This window comes from Trifolium pratense, linkage group LG4, assembly GCF_020283565.1.
Source record: "Trifolium pratense cultivar HEN17-A07 linkage group LG4, ARS_RC_1.1, whole genome shotgun sequence".
Taxonomy (NCBI): Eukaryota; Viridiplantae; Streptophyta; class Magnoliopsida; order Fabales; family Fabaceae; genus Trifolium; species Trifolium pratense.
Window position 1 is genome coordinate 5,235,171 of NC_060062.1, and position 22,218 is coordinate 5,257,388.

General features: G+C 30.2%; 3 protein-coding genes across 4 annotated transcripts; 2 read left to right on the top strand and 1 right to left on the bottom strand.

Annotated features, from left to right (window-relative positions):
• Positions 1 to 1,568: 1,568 nt before the first annotated feature.
• On the top strand, positions 1,569 to 5,905 carry LOC123921567 (3-isopropylmalate dehydratase small subunit 1-like). The gene is made up of 2 exons (XM_045974160.1): positions 1,569 to 2,433; positions 5,639 to 5,905. The coding sequence occupies exon 1, from the start codon at positions 1,680 to 1,682 to the stop codon at positions 2,430 to 2,432; it is 753 nt and encodes a 250-aa protein (XP_045830116.1). The 5' UTR covers positions 1,569 to 1,679; the 3' UTR covers position 2,433; positions 5,639 to 5,905.
• Positions 5,906 to 10,067: 4,162 nt separating this feature from the next.
• On the bottom strand, positions 10,068 to 21,856 carry LOC123921568 (zinc finger Ran-binding domain-containing protein 2). Of its 2 annotated transcripts, XM_045974161.1 has the most exons (4): positions 21,664 to 21,856; positions 21,485 to 21,565; positions 11,388 to 11,778; positions 10,068 to 10,430 (listed from the first exon to the last, which is right to left on the bottom strand). In XM_045974161.1, exons 1-4 carry the CDS (start codon positions 21,758 to 21,760, stop codon positions 10,355 to 10,357), a joined length of 645 nt encoding a protein of 214 aa, XP_045830117.1. In that variant the 5' UTR covers positions 21,761 to 21,856; the 3' UTR covers positions 10,068 to 10,354. The 2 variants fall into 2 exon arrangements, with proteins under 2 accessions (XP_045830117.1, XP_045830118.1); XM_045974162.1 differs by lacking the exons at positions 21,485 to 21,565; positions 21,664 to 21,856 and adding an exon at positions 12,435 to 12,552.
• Positions 19,657 to 20,584, top strand: LOC123921569 (late embryogenesis abundant protein 2-like). Its single transcript, XM_045974163.1, has 2 exons — positions 19,657 to 19,816; positions 19,980 to 20,584. The coding sequence occupies exons 1-2, from the start codon at positions 19,763 to 19,765 to the stop codon at positions 20,391 to 20,393; spliced, it is 468 nt and encodes a 155-aa protein (XP_045830119.1). The 5' UTR covers positions 19,657 to 19,762; the 3' UTR covers positions 20,394 to 20,584.
• Positions 21,857 to 22,218: the final 362 nt, after the last annotated feature.

The following is a 22,218-nucleotide window of genomic DNA, read 5'->3' on the forward strand; positions in this document are numbered from 1 at the left end:
TTTTCCAAAACAAATTGCCCAAATTTTCGATGTTGGCTTTTAGTGAATCATCAGAGGAAATTAAATCATTCAAAAATGGAGATTATGATGAAATCCAAATGTAAAATGTAATGTTGTGTATGTGCACAGGAGAATTAACAAGTTTTTTTTGTTTTAACGAGGTTCCGACTTTTTTTTAGAAAAGAGTCTTAATAGTCTTGAGTTGATTTTGAGGTAAATAAAATCTAATAAAAAATTGTTCCACTAATGAATCAAATTCGATTTTTTTCAAATCGAAAGATTCTTCCTCAAAAGTAGTTCGCTAATCACTAAGTTCAACCACTTGATCAAAATTACATGAAATGATCTATCAGCACGAATACAAGACTTATATTTAACAAAGGTTCAATTAGACTCGACCATCCAAAAGATCAATTCCCATTAATCTATTAAATTTTAGAAAATATAATATTTTTATTAATTTATGAATTGAAAACCATTTTTCTAATTCAAAAGGTAAATTAGTTTAGGCTTAAATGCAGTTTTGACCCCCTAAGTTTCACAATTGCTTTGATTTTGGTCCCCCACATTTTAATTGCTTGATTTTAACCCCCTAAGTTTCACAATTGCTTGATTTTAGCCCTCCAAGTTTCAATTGCTCGATTTTGGCCCCCCAAGTTTACCCCCTTTTGCATTTGCTAGCCTCCCGTTGAATTTTTTGATTAAAAATTGGTTATGTGGCATTTTAAAATTAAATAAGTATTTAAAAATAAAAAAATAAATTACAAATTGTTTTTTAAAAACTAAATTATAATTTTTTTTATTATATGTAGTTTGTAAAATAATTTTGTTATATAAAAAAGTAAAAAAAAAACATTTTATGAATTATTTTTTAAAAACTTTGTAAACTTTTTTTTAAATAAAAAATAATTATTAAACTTTTTATTAAAAAAACAATTTTTAATACATTTTTATAAAAGCAAATATTATTATTTTTTAATTAAAACATATTTTTAATTTTTTTAAAATGTCGCATAAGCAATTTATAGTCAAAAAAGTTAACGGGGGGCTAGCAAATGCAAAAGGGGGTAAACTTGGGGGGCCAAAATCGAGCAATTGAAACTTGAAAGGCTAAAATCAAGCAATTGTGAAACTTAGAGGGTTAAAATCAAGCAATTGAAATGTGGGGGGCCAAAATCAAGCAATTGTGAAACTTGAGAGGCCAAAACTGCATTTAAGCCAATAGTTTAACATTTTTTCACAACCTAAAAGTAATAAATCTTTGAAAAAATATATTTCATAGTTAGTTTTTTACCTATGATAGTATATCCCAAAATTTGTTTTGAGTTGTTAATCGATGTCTTTATTCGACAATGTCAATATTATTATTAGATTAATTAATAGCTCTATTTTATTTGTTTTTTTTTTTTGTGAAATCATTTCGTCTATTTAACAAATAAAAATAAACAAATATGAAATAACTCCCATTAAAAAAATAATAATAATAAACAAATAACAAGAAAGAATGGACACGAAAGCTTGAAATAGTGCAATGGCTGCTACAAAACTAACCCGTTAAACGCCGTCGTTTAAGTGCAACTATATAAATGAAAATTAACGAAAACACAAGCGCCGCATAAACACGATCATTGCGAGAGAAGCAAAACCAGTGAGTGTCTGCTTCTTGTGAACTCAAAACGATGGCGTTTTTCTCTTCAACTGCAACCGTTCCACAAAACCTCACTTTCGTTTCCTCTAACAAACTCTCATTCTCTCCTTCTTCCACGACGTCGTTTAACTTCGTTTCATTTCCCTCATTTCAATCCAAGTTCTGCAAAACCATTACTTCCTCTCCACAAATCACACGCGCACACGCGCCTCCTACTCCTTCAACCGAAACCACCACCGCCTCATCCTTCCATGGTCTCTGCTACGTCGTCGGCGACAACATCGACACCGATCAGATCATCCCCGCCGAACATCTCACTCTCGTCCCTTCTAAGCCTGACGAGTACCAGAAGCTTGGTTCATTTGCCCTAATCGGACTCCCCGATTCGTACACCGTACGATTTGTTGAATCCGGTGAGACCAAAACGAAATACTCTATCATCATCGGCGGTGCTAATTTTGGCTGTGGATCTTCCCGTGAGCATGCTCCGGTGGCTTTAGGTGCTTCCGGTGCTGCTGCTGTTGTGGCGGAATCTTATGCGCGGATCTTTTTCCGGAACTCGGTGGCTACTGGTGAGGTGTATCCTTTGGAGTCGGAGACCAGGTTATGCGAGGAGTGTCGCACAGGAGATGTGGTGACAGTTGAGCTCGCGGAGAATCGTTTGATTAATCATACTACTGGAAAGGAGTATCAGTTGAAGCCAATTGGAGATGCCGGTCCGGTGATTGAGGCTGGTGGGATCTTTGCTTATGCTAGGAAAACTGGCATGATTCCTACTCGATGAGGTATTGTGTTTTTTTTTTTTTTGTTCTTTCTTTGTTGCATTTGTTTCGTAATTGTTTAATACAATGGTGTAGGAAAATCAGGGAACATATGTGAAAAATGAAAATCTTATGAAGATTAATATTTATGAATACATGAAAAGATGGAGAATAAGTTATTGGGCCTCTATTTTCCGTTTGTTTACAATCATAAAAATCAGTATTTTTTTAGAAAATGATTTACAAAAAAATAGATTTTGAAGAAAGCTATTGAAAATAGCTTTTCATTTTGAAGAAAAAAATGATTTTTTTACTAAAATGATTTTTGAAAAAAATCTGAAACAAACACAAGTAAAATAAAAAAAAATAGATTTTTTTGCTAAAAAATCTGAAACAAACAGGGCCATTATTGAATCAAAGTTAGTTATGAATCATTATGAATCAAAGTAAGATTCCTATACTGGTCTTTTATGGTACTCATTGTGAGCTTTTTCTATGCTGTTGATTGTGAAAAACAAACTTGAGGCATTAGGCAATATTAGATGAGATTAAGGGGCATTGCACTCTAGGAATCAGTTTTACATTCCCATTCAACGAGAACGTATTACTTTTTCACTTCATATCAGAGTGGAGCAACATGTTAGAATAATGAATTCATGTGTAAAATTGGTTTGCACCCTTTGAAATCATATTAGATATGTGTGTTTGTTTGAGCGTTTGGAAATTGGTTTTGAATGAACTTGATGTGATAAACTAGTTTTGGCTAAAATTTAGTTTGAGGTGGACTAATTAATAGTTAGATGTTTTTCTTGAAAGCAGGTTTGTAGTGAAACTTAGTGTAAAATTGTCAAGTTCATTTTATTATTCTTGGTCAAACTTGCTTTCGAGAGCAAGATAAATTTTGATTTATAACGACCGAACATTTTTATTTTTATTTCATAACTATGTTTACTTCTTCAAAACCCACTTTAGAAGTGCTCCATCATTCTTCCAATCTTTATACTATAGTTCCACTACTAAAATGATATAATTAAATGAGGCTGGCTACCTAGGTCTAACAAAGTTACAATGTTCTATTAGAAAGCATATTTAGTGACAAACCATTTAAATAAAACTATTTGTGAACATGTGATCAACCAACGCAAATCAAAAGCCTTTATATGCTCAATAAATAAAAACTAGTTGTGAACCCGCACCTTATAAAAAGCACGTGGTGTTGAAGGCTTCAAGCTTTTCACTTTTCAGTGAGTTAACTTCTACTCTAATTACTCTTCGCTTTTTCTCTAGGCGGATTTCTTCTAAAATGTAAATGAAAACTTTGTTATTTTACCATTATAGTTAAGTTACATGAACTATTTGTAACTTTAAGCATATGTAGAATGGTAATAAAATGAGGTTTTGGGTACCTGAATACTCAAATGGGTTACCTTGGGAAAGAATTAGTGGTGATGGTACTGGTAGTATTATCATCTTGAAAATCGCTTGAAACTTGGAACTGTTTTCCTGTGGAAGACCTGCATGTGTTGTGGCTTTATGCCTTTTGAATCTTCAGAGCCTTTTTCCTTATTACTTTACAATTTACATGTGTCACGTCAAGACTTATAGAATCGCTGTTGCTATGAAAATATGGATAGTAAATGTGACAGACTGCATACCCAGCTATTGTAAAGCTTGCATATTTCTAGCAGTAGAAGTCAACTTAATTTGAAAGATATTACACTTTGCATAGTTGACATAGAGAAGAATTGGTGCCCGTAACATCTCTCTAAAGATGTACGGAGAATTAGAATACTGTTAGGAAACACACAGAACAAAGGCATCAGTAAACTAGCTAAAGTCCTGGCCAGGCATTTCCCTACATAATAATATATATTTTAAACTTCATAGACGAAGGTTCTGTTTGGTTAGCTTTTGAAAAAAGTATTTCAAAGTTATCTAAAAATATTGTTCAGGGATACTACATAGGTAGAAGTTATATTTTGTTTGGTTACTGTTAGTGTTGAGAAGTCCCATATTAGATGAGATATGGCCTGTGTTTATAAGTGGTGGTAGGTGAAACCTTACACGTCGATTTTGCAAGGTTGAGTTATGCCCAACTCAGATTTTAATATGGTTTATTATAGCCCAATAGATCTTGAATTATTATAAAGTGCTTTTATTTTCCTAAAAACTAAAAGGATTTTTTCATGTGATTAAGTTGAAATGAACGAACTCTTAGTCTAGAAATTATCTAGCTTATAGCAGGTTATACAAATTTGGCTTATTCTTCTGACCCTGCAATGCGAGAACATAGGATTGCATGAATTGAAATCTTGATAGTGTATCCAGAGTTGTCAGTTAGGAGAATCCATAAAAGTCCGGAGTGTCTCTTGAAAACTTCAAGGTTATGTTCGAATTCTTCTCGTCCATTACAAGTCATCCTAACTTAAGAATGAAACTCTGAATACAAAAGAGTAAGCTAACTTTACCAACATTGGTTGCTTTTGGATTAGGTTATGAACTAAGAATTTGGGCTTCTCGTATAAGTACTAGGATAAGCGTTTGATTAACCTGTTTACCTAAACAGTCCCTTTTTTTCATTTCATATTTGATTGTGGTTGTGGACATAGACTTGTGCATTTGGCTACACCCTGAAATTAAGCACTGAATTGCAGAATACTATTATGGAAACCATTTTAGATTCACAAAGTGAATTGGGATTTGCAAAATGTGTTGCTTAAATCAATGGCCTTTGGGCTTGGTAGTTCAGACTAGCAGCGTATATTTATTAGTGGACCTGCCCATTTGAAGCATGTATTTTCTCTGGCAATATATTCATATATAACTTATATAAATTAGACTTCAATTGACCGATGAAAAGTAGTTTGTAATCAAATGAGTATGCAACTTTAACAGACTTCTTATCGTTCTGCAATTATGATGGTACATCTATAAAATTGTTGATAATAGATTATAAAGATACCTTTGTCATTCTCCTAAGCTTTTGTTGTTTGATTTGTTGACAACATTCAACAAGGTTATGTTCTGTTCCAATCATCATTTTCGTAAGTTTAAGTTATTGTGCTAACTAATATGTATGTTCTTGATATTTCTTAAACTTGTGGGCTTTGCTGTTCATTTATATTTGCTATTCAATTAGATGCAAACATACATTAGTTCTATGGTTTCTTTATGATTCTAACATCTCATGCGTGGACATCCATTGGGATGTTAAATTTTTACCTTCCAGGGAAAGTCATGTTGGCATACAGCAGTAAATGTTTCGGGAGGTTGACTAGAATTGTTTGCCTGCGTTCACGGATTCAGTTCAGATTCTCTCTTCATGCAGCTTTGGTAAAAATGAGTATGAGTATTGTAACTTAATTTGGGATTAGCACTATGAACTATTTTAGGAATATAAAATGTTTAAGGCTTCTATTAATTAGAATATTTGAAACTTTAGATACAAGTTGTGTTGGTATATTTTATTTATACTTCTTTACAAGCCTGATTTCCATATGTTTTCTCAAATAAACAAATAAAAATGCAGATGGATTAATATTTTAGATGTCTAAGTATGTGTTTGGTTATGCGTTAAAAATAATTGATTTTGGTAGAATTGAGTTTGACAGAATTGAGTTTGGTCAGAAGTGAGTTAAATATAATTGATTTGTGTTTGGATACATTAATGTAAAAATGATTCTCAATATTTGATGTTGTTTGGGTAGTTTGAATTAAAATTGCTTTTGAATGTGTAATTACCTAAATGGGTTTTACTTGTATTTTAAAACAATATATTTCATTTATATTATAGATAATTATTTAAATTTAATAAATAATTAAAAGATTATTAAAATATATTCAATAAAATGTGATAATAATTATATTAAAAAATGGTGCTATTTATTATAATAAAATAAAATATTTAAATTTAATAAACAATTCTTTGGACGGTAATTTAATAAACTCTTTTCTCTCTCTATTTTTTTTCTTTTGTTGTTTTACTGTATTTAGATTGTTTTAAAGGTACTGTATTTATATTTATTAACTAAAAAATGGGTCTATTTTAGATGTATAAATGAGTTTAATTTGTGTATTTTCATAAAATATTAAACAAAATTATTAACAGAAAAGACCATAAATGAGCCGGTGGATATTAAAGAGCCCATCCATTATAATCTTCTTCACCCTAGTGAGAATGAAGCCGCCACACACACACAAGACAACACAACAAACACTTGATGGGGAGAAGATGAGAACACTCTAGACCATCAGCTATAAATTTCTTTTGCAAACATCCATCTCTCAATTTTCTGCAATGTTCGACTCTCTCAAGATGTTTAATTCCATGGATGGCATCATCTTTTCTTCTCTTCAATTCAGTTTTTAGGTTGTCAAAAGTTATAATTTCTCATTTTTATTCTTATTGTTGTTTCAGTTGAAGCTTCCATGGGTGTTCACCATTCTTCCTCCCTTAGTTTCTTTTTCACCAAATTTGCAAATCTAAAAAGAAAGTGTTCCAGAGAAAATTGAAGCTTGCATAAAAAAAAAGAGAAAGAAAGTGTTCTAGAAAATTAAAGAAATTGAAGTTTGAGGAAAAATTGGAGCTTGAGATGAGTTGAGACATGGGTAGTTAGGTAAAATATATTTGTCAATAAAAACCCAAATTTCCAAATTGCTTCTAGTTGACGCAGAAGCTACGTTTTGTGGCTTCAAGTAAACTCACGTTTTGATGGTATAAGCACGTTTCAGGATTTGCTTTTTTGTATTGCCCAAACATCACAAAAAGTGACAAAATCGCGTTTGATAAAGAAAACTCACGTTTGGAGTGCTGAAACGCTGAACCAAACATACACTAAATGCTTCTAGGAACATAGAAGTGCATGCTTGAATCAGTTACAGAATGACTCTAGAAAAAACTGCAAAATGCATTTTACCCAAAAGTTGTGCGCTGTTCGGATCCACTTCATAGGTTTGTTTCAAGCCGTCTCGAAATAGGCTTGATGCAAACCATTTGAGCTAAGGCTCTTGCGCACACTATGATATTCAATATTTAGTAAGAAAACAAAATGCCGAAGAACACAACATATGTGCATCGATATATGAAAATAAACAATTTACTATATTTTATTGCTTTGTTATGGAAATAATTTATACATTAACACTTATATGATAAATGCGGTCATGACTTGCGGCGCAGAATAAAAAGTAAGGGAGTGAGTATAACAACAACCTGTGCAGTGTGTCCTTTCTATTTACGGAGTCTAGAAAGATCAACACCATTAGAGGACATATTATTAACAAATGATTGACCCTGTTCATCATCACCACAAGCCCCAATAATTCCACTGGAAATTCCAAAACCACTACTAAGACCACGAATTGTATTAGCAACACTTCCACCAGCCATAGTTTTCGTTATAGAAGAATGAGAATCATCATCATCAGAGGACTTAAATATAGTAAATTGTAATTTGTAAATATCCATCTTAGTCTATTATTTATTTTTAATCATTCGATCAAACCAATTCTTAATAGCTTATCTAATGATGCGGATAATGCTTAGATTCAAAATTAAGTGTTATGGTTCTTCTTGCACGAGTTAACTTCTCCAATGTCATTGATATATGGAAATGGTTGATCTCATTTGTTTTTCCGCTAAACCACGAGTCTCCTCATACTAGAGACAATATATTTCCTTCAAATAATAGAAACAAACGACTTCAAAGAAAATAATATGAACTGGGTTCTAACATGACGAACCAAAAAACAAAGGGGAAATCTTGTTTAGTCAATGAAAACGTCTCTTATTAGAAAGAACAGTGAGAGATATTCAACCTCATACGTTAATGAGGTTTGGGATAATATTTTATAATCAGCATTTTATCACTAGTAGGACACATTGGGTCCAATATGAAGCTTTTTAACAAATAATGATAATAGTTACAACAAAAATGATATATAAACACAATTTTTAGTTACAATGACAATCAATAACGAAATAATAGTAATAGAAAAAGGGTCATGTATGTATATATAATCTAGACTTGGAGACACTTCAATATAAAGCTTGCTTTGATAAAATATAAAAATAAATATAAAGCTTGCCTTAAAAGAACTGGAGACCCTTCACTAAAATAAAGCCTGCCTGAAAGGAAGACAAGAGTCCTACCTAAAAAAACACATTTTGTTATGGATTCTTGAGTTCATCTTTTGAATCCACAATGCACTTCTTTTTAAAGGTATACTTTTTTTTTTGGGGGTGAAATTAAATTTAAAGGTATACTTTTCATTCAGTAAAAGGAATCCAATGTGATTTGTGTATCAAATACTATGATAACTAAGACAGTACGTGAAGTAAAGAAAAGAAGACTTAAATGAAGTTTGTTTTTTTATAAAGCTATATTTATAGATTGTAAGAATGCATCAATCATGTCAATATCGAAACTTTTAATTATTTTCAATAAATATAATTTCTAATTGTTCAAGAAATCTGCTAACTTGTGAGAACGCAACTTTAGTATCATGTTCTACAAAATACAATTTATTTTAATCACATTCAAATTAAGTATAGAAATTATATAATACTTCCTCTTGTCTCTATTAAAAAAATTATTTTTAGATTTATTAAATAACTGATGTATCTGATCTCTAGTTTGTAATATATGGATAAAAATATACTCCATATTGTCTTATGATGAGAGGAATTACAACATACTAAGAGTTCTACCTAAAATTAATGCAAACTTAGCACTCTGACTATTATGATTATGTTAAGTTTAATTATCTTCACATTTGTGGAAAAGAAATATTTTAAAAGTTAACAGCACACTAATACTATAGAACATTTTTTCTTTATCCTCACCTATCAAGAGTTTGATCCCCACCTTTAACATAATTGTCTTATTTGTAGAAAAAAAAAATGTTTATATTTACTTGTCATTTTCAAAGTTCAATACAACATCAATTATTGTTTTGTTAATAATATTCATAGTTATTTACTGAAGATTGAAATAGATTAAACGAGATAATAAATTATTAAGAGTAATATAAAAAAATTATGTAAAAACTCCTAAAAGACATCATAAAAGGAACGAGTGGAGTAACAATCTATGTTCTAGCTTTTATAAATAAATGGATTTAGATTAGATAGATTAGAAGAGGTTAATGATTCTATCTCAAAAATGAATACTCTGACCTAAAACTCTAGTAAGATGACTCTTTAAAATATGCTTAACTTAACGGGTCATGTTAACAGGGCACATGTTAAGAATACTTTAAATAGTATTTATCTCTTGAACAAATCAATTATTGACTTCTAAAGAGATGAAATGCACAACTTTCAATACAAAATTACTATTTATAGTATACTAACAAGTGTCTTAAGGGCACATGTTAGCTTTTCCTTTAACTTTATAATTACACGACTAAAATATGTTGATTCAAAGTTATTTCAAATATTCCTTTGGTCAACCTAAAGTTTTAAAGGTTTTTCACATTTTTTAAGTGTCTAGTTCAATTTTGTTTGTGGCTTGCTTAACATATTTTTAGGCCTAAAGGAGCTTTAAGGTGGGACCTAACAAATCAATAATCTTACAAAAATAAATGTGATTATGACATCAAATCTTCTCAATACATTTAAGAAGTACTAGTTCATTTTGATGAGAAAGGAAATTAAAGGAGAAATTAATCTTCATTTAACAAAAACATGCACCATGACCATACAATAAAATGAACTCTCTAACACAAAGAGCAAAGATAATAAAATAGTTTAAAGCACAAAAACAACATTGTTGTAATTTTTTTAAGGGGAATCTAAAGAAGATCCTAAAGGATGTGGTTTCTCTCTTCAACATGGCATTTCAAACCACCTTTTACAAAATCACTGGCCTTAACATATCCCATAATAACTAATGAAGAAATCTTGTAGCATCTTTAGTCTTTTTTTGCTTGGATAATCTCATTTCTAGTAGGTGTCTCTTGGTGCACTGCATTTGAAACATTCCATTCTACTAGCAAAGTTGTGCTCATTGCATCCTAACCTGTTCAAAGGAAAAAGAAAATCATGTTTTTGTCATTACGAGTATTAAAAAAACTTCAAATCTCACATCGAAAAGAAATAAAACTTGAAAAATGTTTATAAAGAATTTATAAGTAATTTTGTGAACATGAGTTACACTCAATATTTACGTACTAAGCTCAATAATATTAAAAGTGCGGGGGTGTATTTTGAAAATTAAGACTCATGTTGAAAAGGGAAATTCAATAAAGATAAGAAATGCATGCCTACAACCCCAATTGGGCCTTTGGTTTGTGTCATATGTCATATTCTTGAAAGGCAGCAGGCAAACAAAAAGCAAAGTTTTTGTCTCCTCACTAGGAACCAATAATCAAAAGATGGTAGATATAAAATAAAAAGTTTAATATTTCACCAATTTTTTGCTTTTTTTTTTTAAAAAAAAATTTCATCCATTTACCACTTCATAATATTATTTCTTAAAATTTGATCGCAACATAGCAATATGACAAAATAATACGACATATTTGGATTGATGATGAATTCTCAGAATTACGGTGAATTATAAACCACTATATTTTATAATTTCAATAAAATTGTGTCATTGATTTTGTCCCCACCACCAATTGGAACATACACATAGACACATAGTAAAAGACAATCTTTATAAGTAAAAGACAATTCTTTTTTTTTTTTATTAAGTAAAAGACAATCTTTATATTCGATGAGAGTTGAGTCTAGCAGAAGAGGTTAGACTCTCATAATGTGGTGAACTAATGTGACGAATCATTACTAAAAGAGAAGTCCGCATTTAATATCTGACAATGTCTCAAATAAAACTATTTTTAGTAGTATTAATTATGAGTATATATTTTTTTAAAAAAAAGTATTTAATAATTTGAAATAAAAACTTATATACTAGTACTATTTAAGTACTTTTTTCTTTTCTTTTCAAAAGAGCTTATACTTAAACTAGAATCACCTGTTGCATATCCAGTCACCAGATTTCCATCCAGGTCTTGTACTTCCACCAAAACCTCTTGAAAGCAAGATATCACTATTGTTAAATCCTCCACCAGATAATTCATCTTTGAAAGCACCACACTTGAAGCAACTTAATCGACTAGCAAAATTATGTGCACCACAATTACCAGCACCACAATACCAATCACCTAAACGAACATCTGAACCACTTAAACCAAATGAAGATCCTCCTCTAATTCCTCCAAATACTGATCCATAATCAATTCTGTCTCCGTATTTCGAATCTCCGCATCTTTGACACGATTCGCGCCTTTGAAAGTTCATGTGTTGGCATGCCCTGCAGTTCCAGTCTCCTGGCCTACTCATGTTTAGTACTTCTCTGCAAATTACTGTTTCATTCAACAACAAATTCCATTAGAAAATATCGGTATAGGATACACTTTATTATATAGTGATTTTAACTAAACTAATCAAAATCTGAATTAATTTTGACTTTAATACTAACCAATTATATCTGACGAGTCTCTAATTATATTTAACAAATATTGTAACTTGTCATGTCATGTTATAAATAAAATTGTTCACATATGTGACCTGGTTTGTCACATAAAATGTGTCTATGACGGTATTTAAGGTCACATTCGCCGTTTTTTGCCTCTATTTTGCGCAATGTAGATTGCGACATGTATGTGACCTCAATTTAAGACCTCAGTCGTTATTTTAAAAAAAACAAATTTATTTTAACCAAAGTTAATATTTACCCTAGATAATTATTGGCTCATTATTTTACACATGCACAAGAGTTTGTGAATGATAGTACTAGGTACTAACTAGATTTGTAGCTAGATATAGGAACAAAACAAGTTATAAGGTTGACATAATAGAACACTCTAGTAGATAATATTATTAAAGATTATGTGACAAGATTAACATATAATTTTTTTAATAGATAACATAATTGACCATTCAAAGAATAATAATAGATTTTTTTTTTATAAGAATAGGTGAGAGTGAATGAAAATATGAAGGAGAAAATTAGACTAACCTCAAGATAACAAAGTAAGTTGAACTATTAGAGATAGAGAAGGTGAAGATGAGAAATTGATGAGGAAAAATGTGATAATAGGCATGGTTTATATACTAGAAGAGACTACATAAAAAGGAGAATAAATGGAAGGAAAAGAGAATATTGTAGTACTTTTAAGTGTTGTTTAAGTGACAACCTTGAAAAATGGAATCAATGAAATTTAAAGGAGAGAAAAAGAGATAAAGGAAATTCGTGCTTCAATTCCAAAGAGATGTTACTTTGAATTTTGAACATTTACTTTGGTAGTGTGGGCTACAACTTCATTTTGTTTATGTTTTATTGGTTTGGTATTGGATGCAAAGTGCATAAGGATAATATTTTTCCTTCAAAATTGGATAGAAACAACAGGGAAAGGGAGTTGGAAGTGGAAGGGCTAGTCCTATAATTTGAAGCTTAAAGACAATTATATATATTTTTCAAGTACAAAATGAACATCAAAATTTAAAATATATTTTTTACTTAACATGGTCTCCAATGAAAAATGAATTTCATACAACGATTTTAACCATCGATAAAAAACAATGAAAAGTACGAATCTCAAGTTTTTGTGTGTGAGATCTTGTTTTAATCGGGAGATGTTTGATATCTTTCTTTTATAGCTCGAATTTACTTAACTATGTAAATTTAGGATTTTTTGGTGACTAGAAATTCAGCTGTGTCTTTAGATTTTTGTTTTGTCTTAAATGATGGGGTAAGTATGACAGAAATTCATACACACAAGTGCGAAATTTTATATTCAAATTTGAGTGAAGGTGTCTGACATATATTTATAATTATCGGTTGAGTTAGAACTTGTGAACACGTGTCTCTAGATTTATATATTAATGAAAAGATATAGAGAATCTACAATCTCATTGTAAGGAAAGAGTAATAATTGATCTCTATTTTCTAGTAATATTACTTCACAATTTTAAGGATTACTTAGTATCTTATCTTAAAATGTGTAGCTGAAAAATTAAAGAATGACCTCACATGAAAATATTTTCTTTATTTATTTTTTTTTACTTTTTTTTTCTTAATGTTTTTGGCCTCCTTAAGGTGATATTGCAAAATTAAGTGACCGGAAAATTCATAAAAATCTTGAGCTCAAATGAAAATTTTGATAAATTTCAAGAGATATAGAATTCAAATCTCTTGGAGAAAATTTATGATGGTTCACATAAACCCACACTACCAAAGTAAAAGGAATTTTGACGGTCAAAATTGATAAATTTCATGTAAATTTCATTTTGTAACATGGTTAATCTCACAAGTTTTATAGATATAATTAACATTAGGAGAATGTTAACTTGTGCCCTTAAGGCACATGTTAAGGAAACAAAAATAGAAATTATTAAATGCTAATTTGTGTATTTTGACTTTTGAAGCATTAAATTTCTTGTATCATTAAATGTTAAATTTCTATTTTGGTATATCTTAACATGTGCCCTAAGGGCACATGTTAACAAGACCCTTAACATTAATAAGTAAAAGGAAGATTATCATTATTTTTGAAGTTTTGGCACACTATCTTACACAATAAATTAGCATACACTTTATCATGATCTATAGTAACAAGCAAGCTGGCCAAGACCAACAAAAAGAGCATGTAACCTAATAACACAACAGAAAATGTCCAAAGATCTCATCAATAAAAAATTAAACCATAAACCTATAAAGGTTCCCTTTGACCACACCATTTGGTTATATGAACCAAATTTGAATTTTAGCCCCACAAGTAAAATCCATGTATAAAACAAAAATAAAATTAGCATTAGGAAGAAAAAAAATAAAGAAATAAGAAAATAAAGTTGTCAGCATATTATTGGACAATGGAGAATCCAAGTCAGCAAATTGTCACAATGTAATGAATATTCGTACAATTAAAATCATATAAAGTGACCCCACAAGTTATCACAATAAAATCATTGTCGTTTTCATGTCAATTATTCTTTGGGAATCGATGGAATTTTGACGGTCAATTTTGTTTGGAAAATTGTTTTTGCTTTACATGAAATTTGAATATTCTTTTATTCTCTTGTAAAAGAAGGAATGAAAGGTAAGTAAATGTTAGGCTATGTTTAGATATGAAGGAAAATTGAACGACATGGGTAGAGTCACATCACATTTCATCATTTGAATTAATGAAAATAAATAAAAGAAAATGTTAAACAGTGCCCCGGACACAGTGCCCCGGGGCACTAGTTAAGCATGTTAAAATAGAAATTATGTCTCGAAATGCGTGCATTCAATGCCTCAAAAGTATAAAATGTTATCTTTTCAATATAAATTTTATTTTTTATTTCCTTTTTAGGTATGCTTAACAAGTGTCTCGGGGACACTGTTTAGCATGACCCATAAATAAATAATAGGATGACAGTATAAATAGGTCTTTTATCTTTTTTTGAAGAAGAATATATGTTTTTTATCTTATAAACTACTCTGTATAAGTTAACTTATTAACCTTGTCAAGAGCCGAAATATGATGAAATTTATTTCATCCCATATTACCATTTCTATTTTAATTTTCTCACTCAATTTAGGAAAATTAAGTACGTAAAGAAATGGAACTTCTTCATAACTCTTTTATTTCTATGTTGGTACAATTAATAACTAGACGAGACCAAGGTTTAATACAAGAGTTTTAGGCTTACAAAACTACTACTGTCTTTTTTATAAGCAAATATTCTAATTTGCACACATATTAAGAAGTTGTTTTTTTGTCTGATTTTATGTAAAAATTCTATTACAATTACTAAAATGACCTTATAATATATTAATTTTGTATTGAGACTCTACAATTATCTTAAAAAGTAAAATAATTAATGAGGGTAATTTTGAAAAAATAACATTAAATGAAGTTGGTTTTAATGATTTTTGCTTATATTTAAATCCAAATTTTTTTTGTTGAGTTTTGCTTATAAATAAGGCCGGAGAGAGTACATATTTTTTTTTTGTTCTCCTCTAAAAAAAATCTCTCAAACTAATAAAGAGACCCAACTATTAGAACTTAAGCCATAAGGAGAGACTAAGGGTGCAAGCCAAAAAAGCTAGTTTTTAGCTTTTGTTTTGTGACTTATAAGCTAAAAGGTCTGTTTGGTAACAATATCTTTTTAGAAAGAGCTTATAGCTTATTTTACTGACTTATAACTTATTTTCTAAAAGCTATTTCAAGTAGCTTCTGAGTTTATAGCTTCTAACTTATCTTTTTTTCTTCCAATTTTACCCATGTTATTTTAATATAAACTCACTTTTACCCTTGGAGTACAAATGTTTTATATGTATATGTGTATATACATACACCATCGTTGCCATTCAAAATATATTACATATACGACACACATTACCGTTTCAGCTGATTTTATCTTTTACAAACTTTTGATTTCCTGCGTATGTTCCTCACTCATATTATATGATCTACCTTTTTAATTAATCGTATTTTTCTAAAAATATATAAATGTAAATATTATCATATAAAATTTATTTGATTTGTTTCGACGAGTATTTTCAAAATATCAAATTTCTATAATTTTTACTAATACATAATTAAATATATTCGTAATCAAAATTAAGTATTGGTGTATGTGCAGTGGTCATAATTTAAATATCATCATGAGCATTTTCATCTATTAATATAATGCATGTGAAACTCCTAACATCAACCTAAATAACAACTATTTCTATAAAAAAAAATTATTTGGATCTAACTCACTCTTACGGTAGCTCCGACAATAAAATAAATTTGTAAAAAATACGTAGTGAACATAGATTTGAATTAGATACCATCAAAATACCATATGATCACTAAAGTAAGCACATTAGCCACAACGATATCATCAAACATGCACGAAATCTAGCATATGAAGTTAACATATGAAGCATTTTGATTGTATTTCATGTAGGTAGCTCAATTTATGCGCTAAGAAACATGAAATAGGTTTTAAGGAGATTTATTCTAAAAACTTACATAATCCATCTCAAGAAGATAAAAATGTGACTACAAGTAAAAAATAGGGAAGCAAATTATTAATACAACTTTAAAAGTAAAAACAGACAAGAAAATTAAATAAATGAAAAAAAAAGAAAAGGAAAAATGGTGAGTTTCAATAAAGATAAGTAGTAAAGCTTATGAAATGAATATAACAAGCCTTTGAGGTATTAATTTTGACCATCTTTTATATTCTTTTTGGATTCTTTTTTTGAAGCACTAATGCGGCTGCTATTAATTTCTTTTTTAATTTCTCTCTCACACACACAAACAAACTAAGATCTGGCCTCCATTCTCTTGGGGAAGGGTAAAGGAAAATAGATGCAAACTGTAAAGAAGAATAAAGAGAGTGTGATTCGATTTACATTGAGAATCGTTTCCATGCAAGACCACGACTAGTGTATGAGTATGAATGATTTTTCATGTGTCATTGTGTGCGTACTTTTTCATAACTAAATATATTGTCATTTGTTAAATGTGTTACTACTCATTGCTGCCTGCTAACTATATCTAATATCTACGTCAAAAAAAAAAAAAAAACTAAACTTTTTTCTTCACTTTTTTTTGGCAATCACTTTCTTTTCCATTTTTTTGTAATATATATTTTTCATTGGGCAGATTGTTTATATTTGGTTTTATACTTAACTTAACGGTTAAGCACTCCAAATTAATTCTCATTTTTATGGATTTTTGCTTTGAAAAACAAGGAAAACATTTTTGGTTATTTTTTAAGTCACAATCCATTTGATCGGACGTGAATTAGTCACAATCCGAGTTTTACATGAATTTTGACGGACAAAATTCATACTCACTCAAAAAAGTGAATCTTTTATCTGTCAAAATTACCTACGGTGTAGGACCAAGTTTAATTTTACATCAATTTTAATGGACAAAATTAATACTCAACTAAAAAAGTGAATCTCTTATCCGTCAAAATTAGTAACGGTCTAACCCGTGAGTATATTGACCATTTTTTTAATTCTATTATTATCATCATGGTCGTCCATGTTAATTTATTCTATTTCCTTATTTCATTCTTTTTTTTTCTTTCTTGTTAAAACACTACACAGACCTTAATAACACTTACAAAAATTAATTGGGGACGGTAATTGTATATCTACGCTATTATCATTATCGTCAGACCTTTATATACTATTTTCTTATTTCTCTCTTTTTTTTTCCTTTCTTTTTAGTACTACTGATAGCAAGTGAAACTTTATGTCTTCAAGCATCAATATATTACCAGAGCACTTTTAACCCAATCTCATCTTCCACCTAAGTTTTAGGGCTATGTTGTTCTTCGTGTTGTTCTAATCATGAATATAGTTCCCTAATCCCCTTTGATATCTTGCATAACAAGTTACCTAATTTGTCTCAGCTGAAAGTCTTTAGTACATTATGTTTTGTGTCTACTCAAGCTACATGTCCAAGTTGCATCAACAAATAAAAGAACAACTACTCTTTTTAGAAATTATTTGGTAAGCCGTTCAAAAAGAAAAGAAAAAACAAACAATTATGTAAAAAAGAAGAAGAACAATTATTTCATCAGTCTTTAAATTTTATATATAAGTGGTTTGGAATCACTTTATCAACCTAATTACCCGCAAAAGTAAAATATCTACCTAGGTATCTATCTATATATCTATCTATCACTCAAACAATGTTGCATGATCTATTGAAAGAGATCCCAATAGAAAAATAAATAAATAAGAATGACATCGCGAGGTGCCATAGATGTTCTTATTTTTATGTGTAGATAGATGTTCTTATTTTTTTTTATAAGAATAACTTGTATGATGTTATTAGATTTAATTCATATTTTATGTGTAATGATTTGGAACTATTTTTATGTGTAATTTATTTTTGCAAAAAATATGCAAAATTACATTTAAAAGTAGATGATTTGAAATATTATTAAAATTGATAAGGACAAATAAGGTAATTTAATAGGGGTGTGGTGGGAGTGGTTATGGTGCATAAGCTTTTTCCTTATGCATCATGCATAAATAATAAAAATTGCTTAACGCACTCCCCAAATTGCTTAGCGCCCCCCCATATACTTAGCGCACCCCAATTTTTCTCGCGCGCCCCCCAATTTTTCTCACGCACCCCCAAAAATTTCTCGCGCGCCCCCCAAAACCATTTTTTGTTGTAGAATGGTTTCACATTAGATGTACTTATAATGCTAAAACCATTTTTACTGTCGAATGGTTTTAGAGGGTTGTAATCCAAAATCATTCTGCTTGTGAAATGGTTTTGTGTGTTATTTATGTTGGGGGTGGGGGCGTGCTTAGCAATTTGGGGGGCGCACTAAGTAAACTGGGGGGCGATAAGCAATCTGGGAGGTGCGCTAAGCAATATGGGGGCGCATTAAACAAACTGGGGGATGCGCTAAGCAATCTGAAGTATTTATGCATGATGTGCATAAGCAAGACTTATGCACCATAACTTATGTCTTTCTATCTATAATAGGAATTGAACTATCGATAAGAATCTACTCAATTTTCACACTATATGTATATATATCATTCACTTGCATTGTGTTCACTCACCCCTTTTCCGATCTTGTTGTAATTTTGTCAACACCATAAGTTGGCAGATCGATAAATTGGTTGAGATGTTATTGATTTTCACTATAATTTTTTTTATGCTTCTTTTTATAATATAAATTATACGTTGTTTTTATAAAATATAACTAATAACTTATGAAAATAAAATAAAAACAACTAATCAAACAATTTCACAAGTGATATAAAACTCGAATGAGTTAATTCAAAATTTCAAATAAAATCCTTGTTAAGGGAACAACGGAAACTTTTCTTTGATCTATGTAATTAATTTGACCAATGTCCTTAGCTAATTAAACCTTAATTTGTTTTTATTTTTAAAAAAGAACTTTAAACAACTACGAGTCATGAATTTGTTGTCTTTTTGTGCCTCATATATAAAAACAAGAATATATATACTTATCAAAAAATAAACCATGGACAACTCAACATTATATAATAATCAAGTAATGGAAACTTGTCAAAATTTGACAGGTTGATACTCACCTTAAAGCTATAAATGGCACTCAAGTTTAAAACCATCGCATTGAGGCAACACGTGTTGTGCACGTGTCAAGAAGTTGAACACGTGGTTATCATACATAACTCATAAAATTCTATAAATAGAACCATGAATGGAACTCAAACGTCACAACTCACAACAACAAACAACAAAAAGTGATTGAGAAAACCATAAGAGGAAAGTTTCTACTATTTCATATCCATAATAGCTAAGTGAGTAAACCGATTAATTCCTTTTTTGAAGAAGAAAAATGGCTTCCCACGACCAAAGCTACAAAGCTGGTGAGACCATGGGCCGAACTGAGGTACAATAAATTTCATTTCATCAATAGGATAACATTTATCTTACTACATTTCAAATTTTGTACTTATACAAATTTTATTTTATTTTTTATGAAAACTATTTTTTAGTTAAGCACAATTTATGTAATAGTTATTGAACCATTATTTGTTGGATTGGTGGATCAGGAAAAGTCCAATCAGATGATGGGCAATATAGGTGAGAAGACCCAAGCTGCAAAGGATAAGGTCCAACAAACAGCCCAAGCAGCTGCTGAAAAGACTGGGCAGACAGCCCAAGCTGCAAAAGAGAAAACCCAACAAACAGCCCAAGCAGCAAAGGAAAAGACTGGGCAGACAGCCCAAGCAACAAGGGAAAAAGCCCAAGACACAACTGATCAAGCTAGAGACAAAGGGTCAGAGTGGGGCCAGTCAACCAAAGAAACAGCCCAATCAGGAAAAGACAACTCAGCTGGGTTCCTTCAGCAAACTGGAGAAAAGGTTAAGGGTATGGCTCAAGGTGCTACTGAAGCTGTTAAGAACACTTTAGGAATGGGGCAGGAAGATGAAGACAAGACCAATTTCCCAACAAACCGTCGTTGAAATGAATTATATTAAAAATAATAATAATGTTGTAATTTGTTTGTTTTGAATTTGGTTTTTTACCAAACGCACTTTTTTTTTAGAATAAGTTGCGCTTCCCTCATATCATATGTAGAAGTGTGAGGGGAATGTATTATTATATATGTAATTTGAATCTTGTTGTTGTAATGATAATTTTCTTTGTCGTAGCATAGAAAAGTTTACATCGTCTATTTTGATTTCTATGGTTCCTTCATCATATCTTTCCTTCAGCATAGAAAATTATAAAGAAGGCTAAATTGAACTTTTAATCCCTTAATCCTGTTTCATTTTGGTTCCTTCATCATCTTTTCATTACCAAATCTATCATTTCATCACCAAACCGAGAAATTTATCATCTCCATGACCAAACTTAAATAAAAATATGTATATTACATGTCGGTTACATTTCTGATATTTTTGAACAAAAGCATTCACATAATCATAAAATAAAAACATAAAAGATATTATTATTAATTTTTAAGCTAAAAATTTTAACATTAAGCCAAAAATTTTAACAATTTTAACATAAATAATATTGTATTATTAATGCATAGCGGAACACTTATTTCTAAGTTAAAAAATTTAGCTACTAGATTATTTTGACCAAAAGTAATTATTTTGACCAAAAGTAAAATAAGACAAAGAGAAGCATAACTAATAAAGTAAGACGTACAGGATCAACAATGGGAACATACATTCCGGATACTAAGGTCAGGAAAAAAAGTTGAAGGACTCTTTAAAATAAGAGTGAAATGTAAAAGACCACAAACTTAATTTTGTCCATTTTAAAGAAACATTAGATTTCTATGTTCATTCCACACAGTTTCACGCATATTAAATCTTAGCAGATTGGACAATTTTGGTGTTTCATATAGTTTTTAGGATTATATCAATTTCAGCTATTAATTTTAGATCGGACAGTTAAAATCAAATCAGTTACATCAGACGCAATAATTGCAGGAAATCATATTCCACTTATCAGCATCACAACTTACAAGAAAATTATACGCTTAAAAATAAAATAAAATACTTATTTTTCAACTATTGCGGTGTGACACATGTACACATACCCCAAGCGCACATTGAAACTTGACGACCTTTGGTACAAATATATGTGTCACATTCTTCATTAGTAGAGCAATACATAGGATCTGTGATGTCAAATAAGATGATATTACTAAAAATGATGAATGATTTTGTATATTATGAAGAAGAAGAAAACTTGAAATGAGTGTTAAAAAGAACTTACCATCATCACTATCACTAGTTACAAGAACAATTAGAAAAAGAAAAATCACAAAAACAACAGTAACGAATTTGAGAATTTCAACCATATTTTTCCTCATTTGTATGTAATAAGTAAAAACTTGGTTGGTCTCTTTATAAGTAAAAACCCCATGAATTATTAACTTCAAATTAGGTGGTTAATTAGTACTTACATAGTTTCAAGAAGGTATTCATAAGTTAAAGATTAATTGTTAAGTGTCTCTTCTTAACTTTCTTTTTCCATCCTTCGTATTTTAATATATTTTTAAAGTGTTATAGATGATTGTTGAGTTGGTGCACTGCCAACATAGTTGATAGGTCAGTTATTTTGATGTCTTTTCACTTCTAAGTTTTTTTTTTTAAAAAAAATTGATATTCGATTCTATGACCGATTAATGTAAGGGGACAAATTCTACCGTCCACTTGTGGGTTTCATTTAAAGGCAGAGTTTTTATTTTACTCTACATGGACTAGTCCATCAAAATTTACACCAGTAGAAATTTAACCTAAAACATTGAAAAAAACATACTTCAATGAC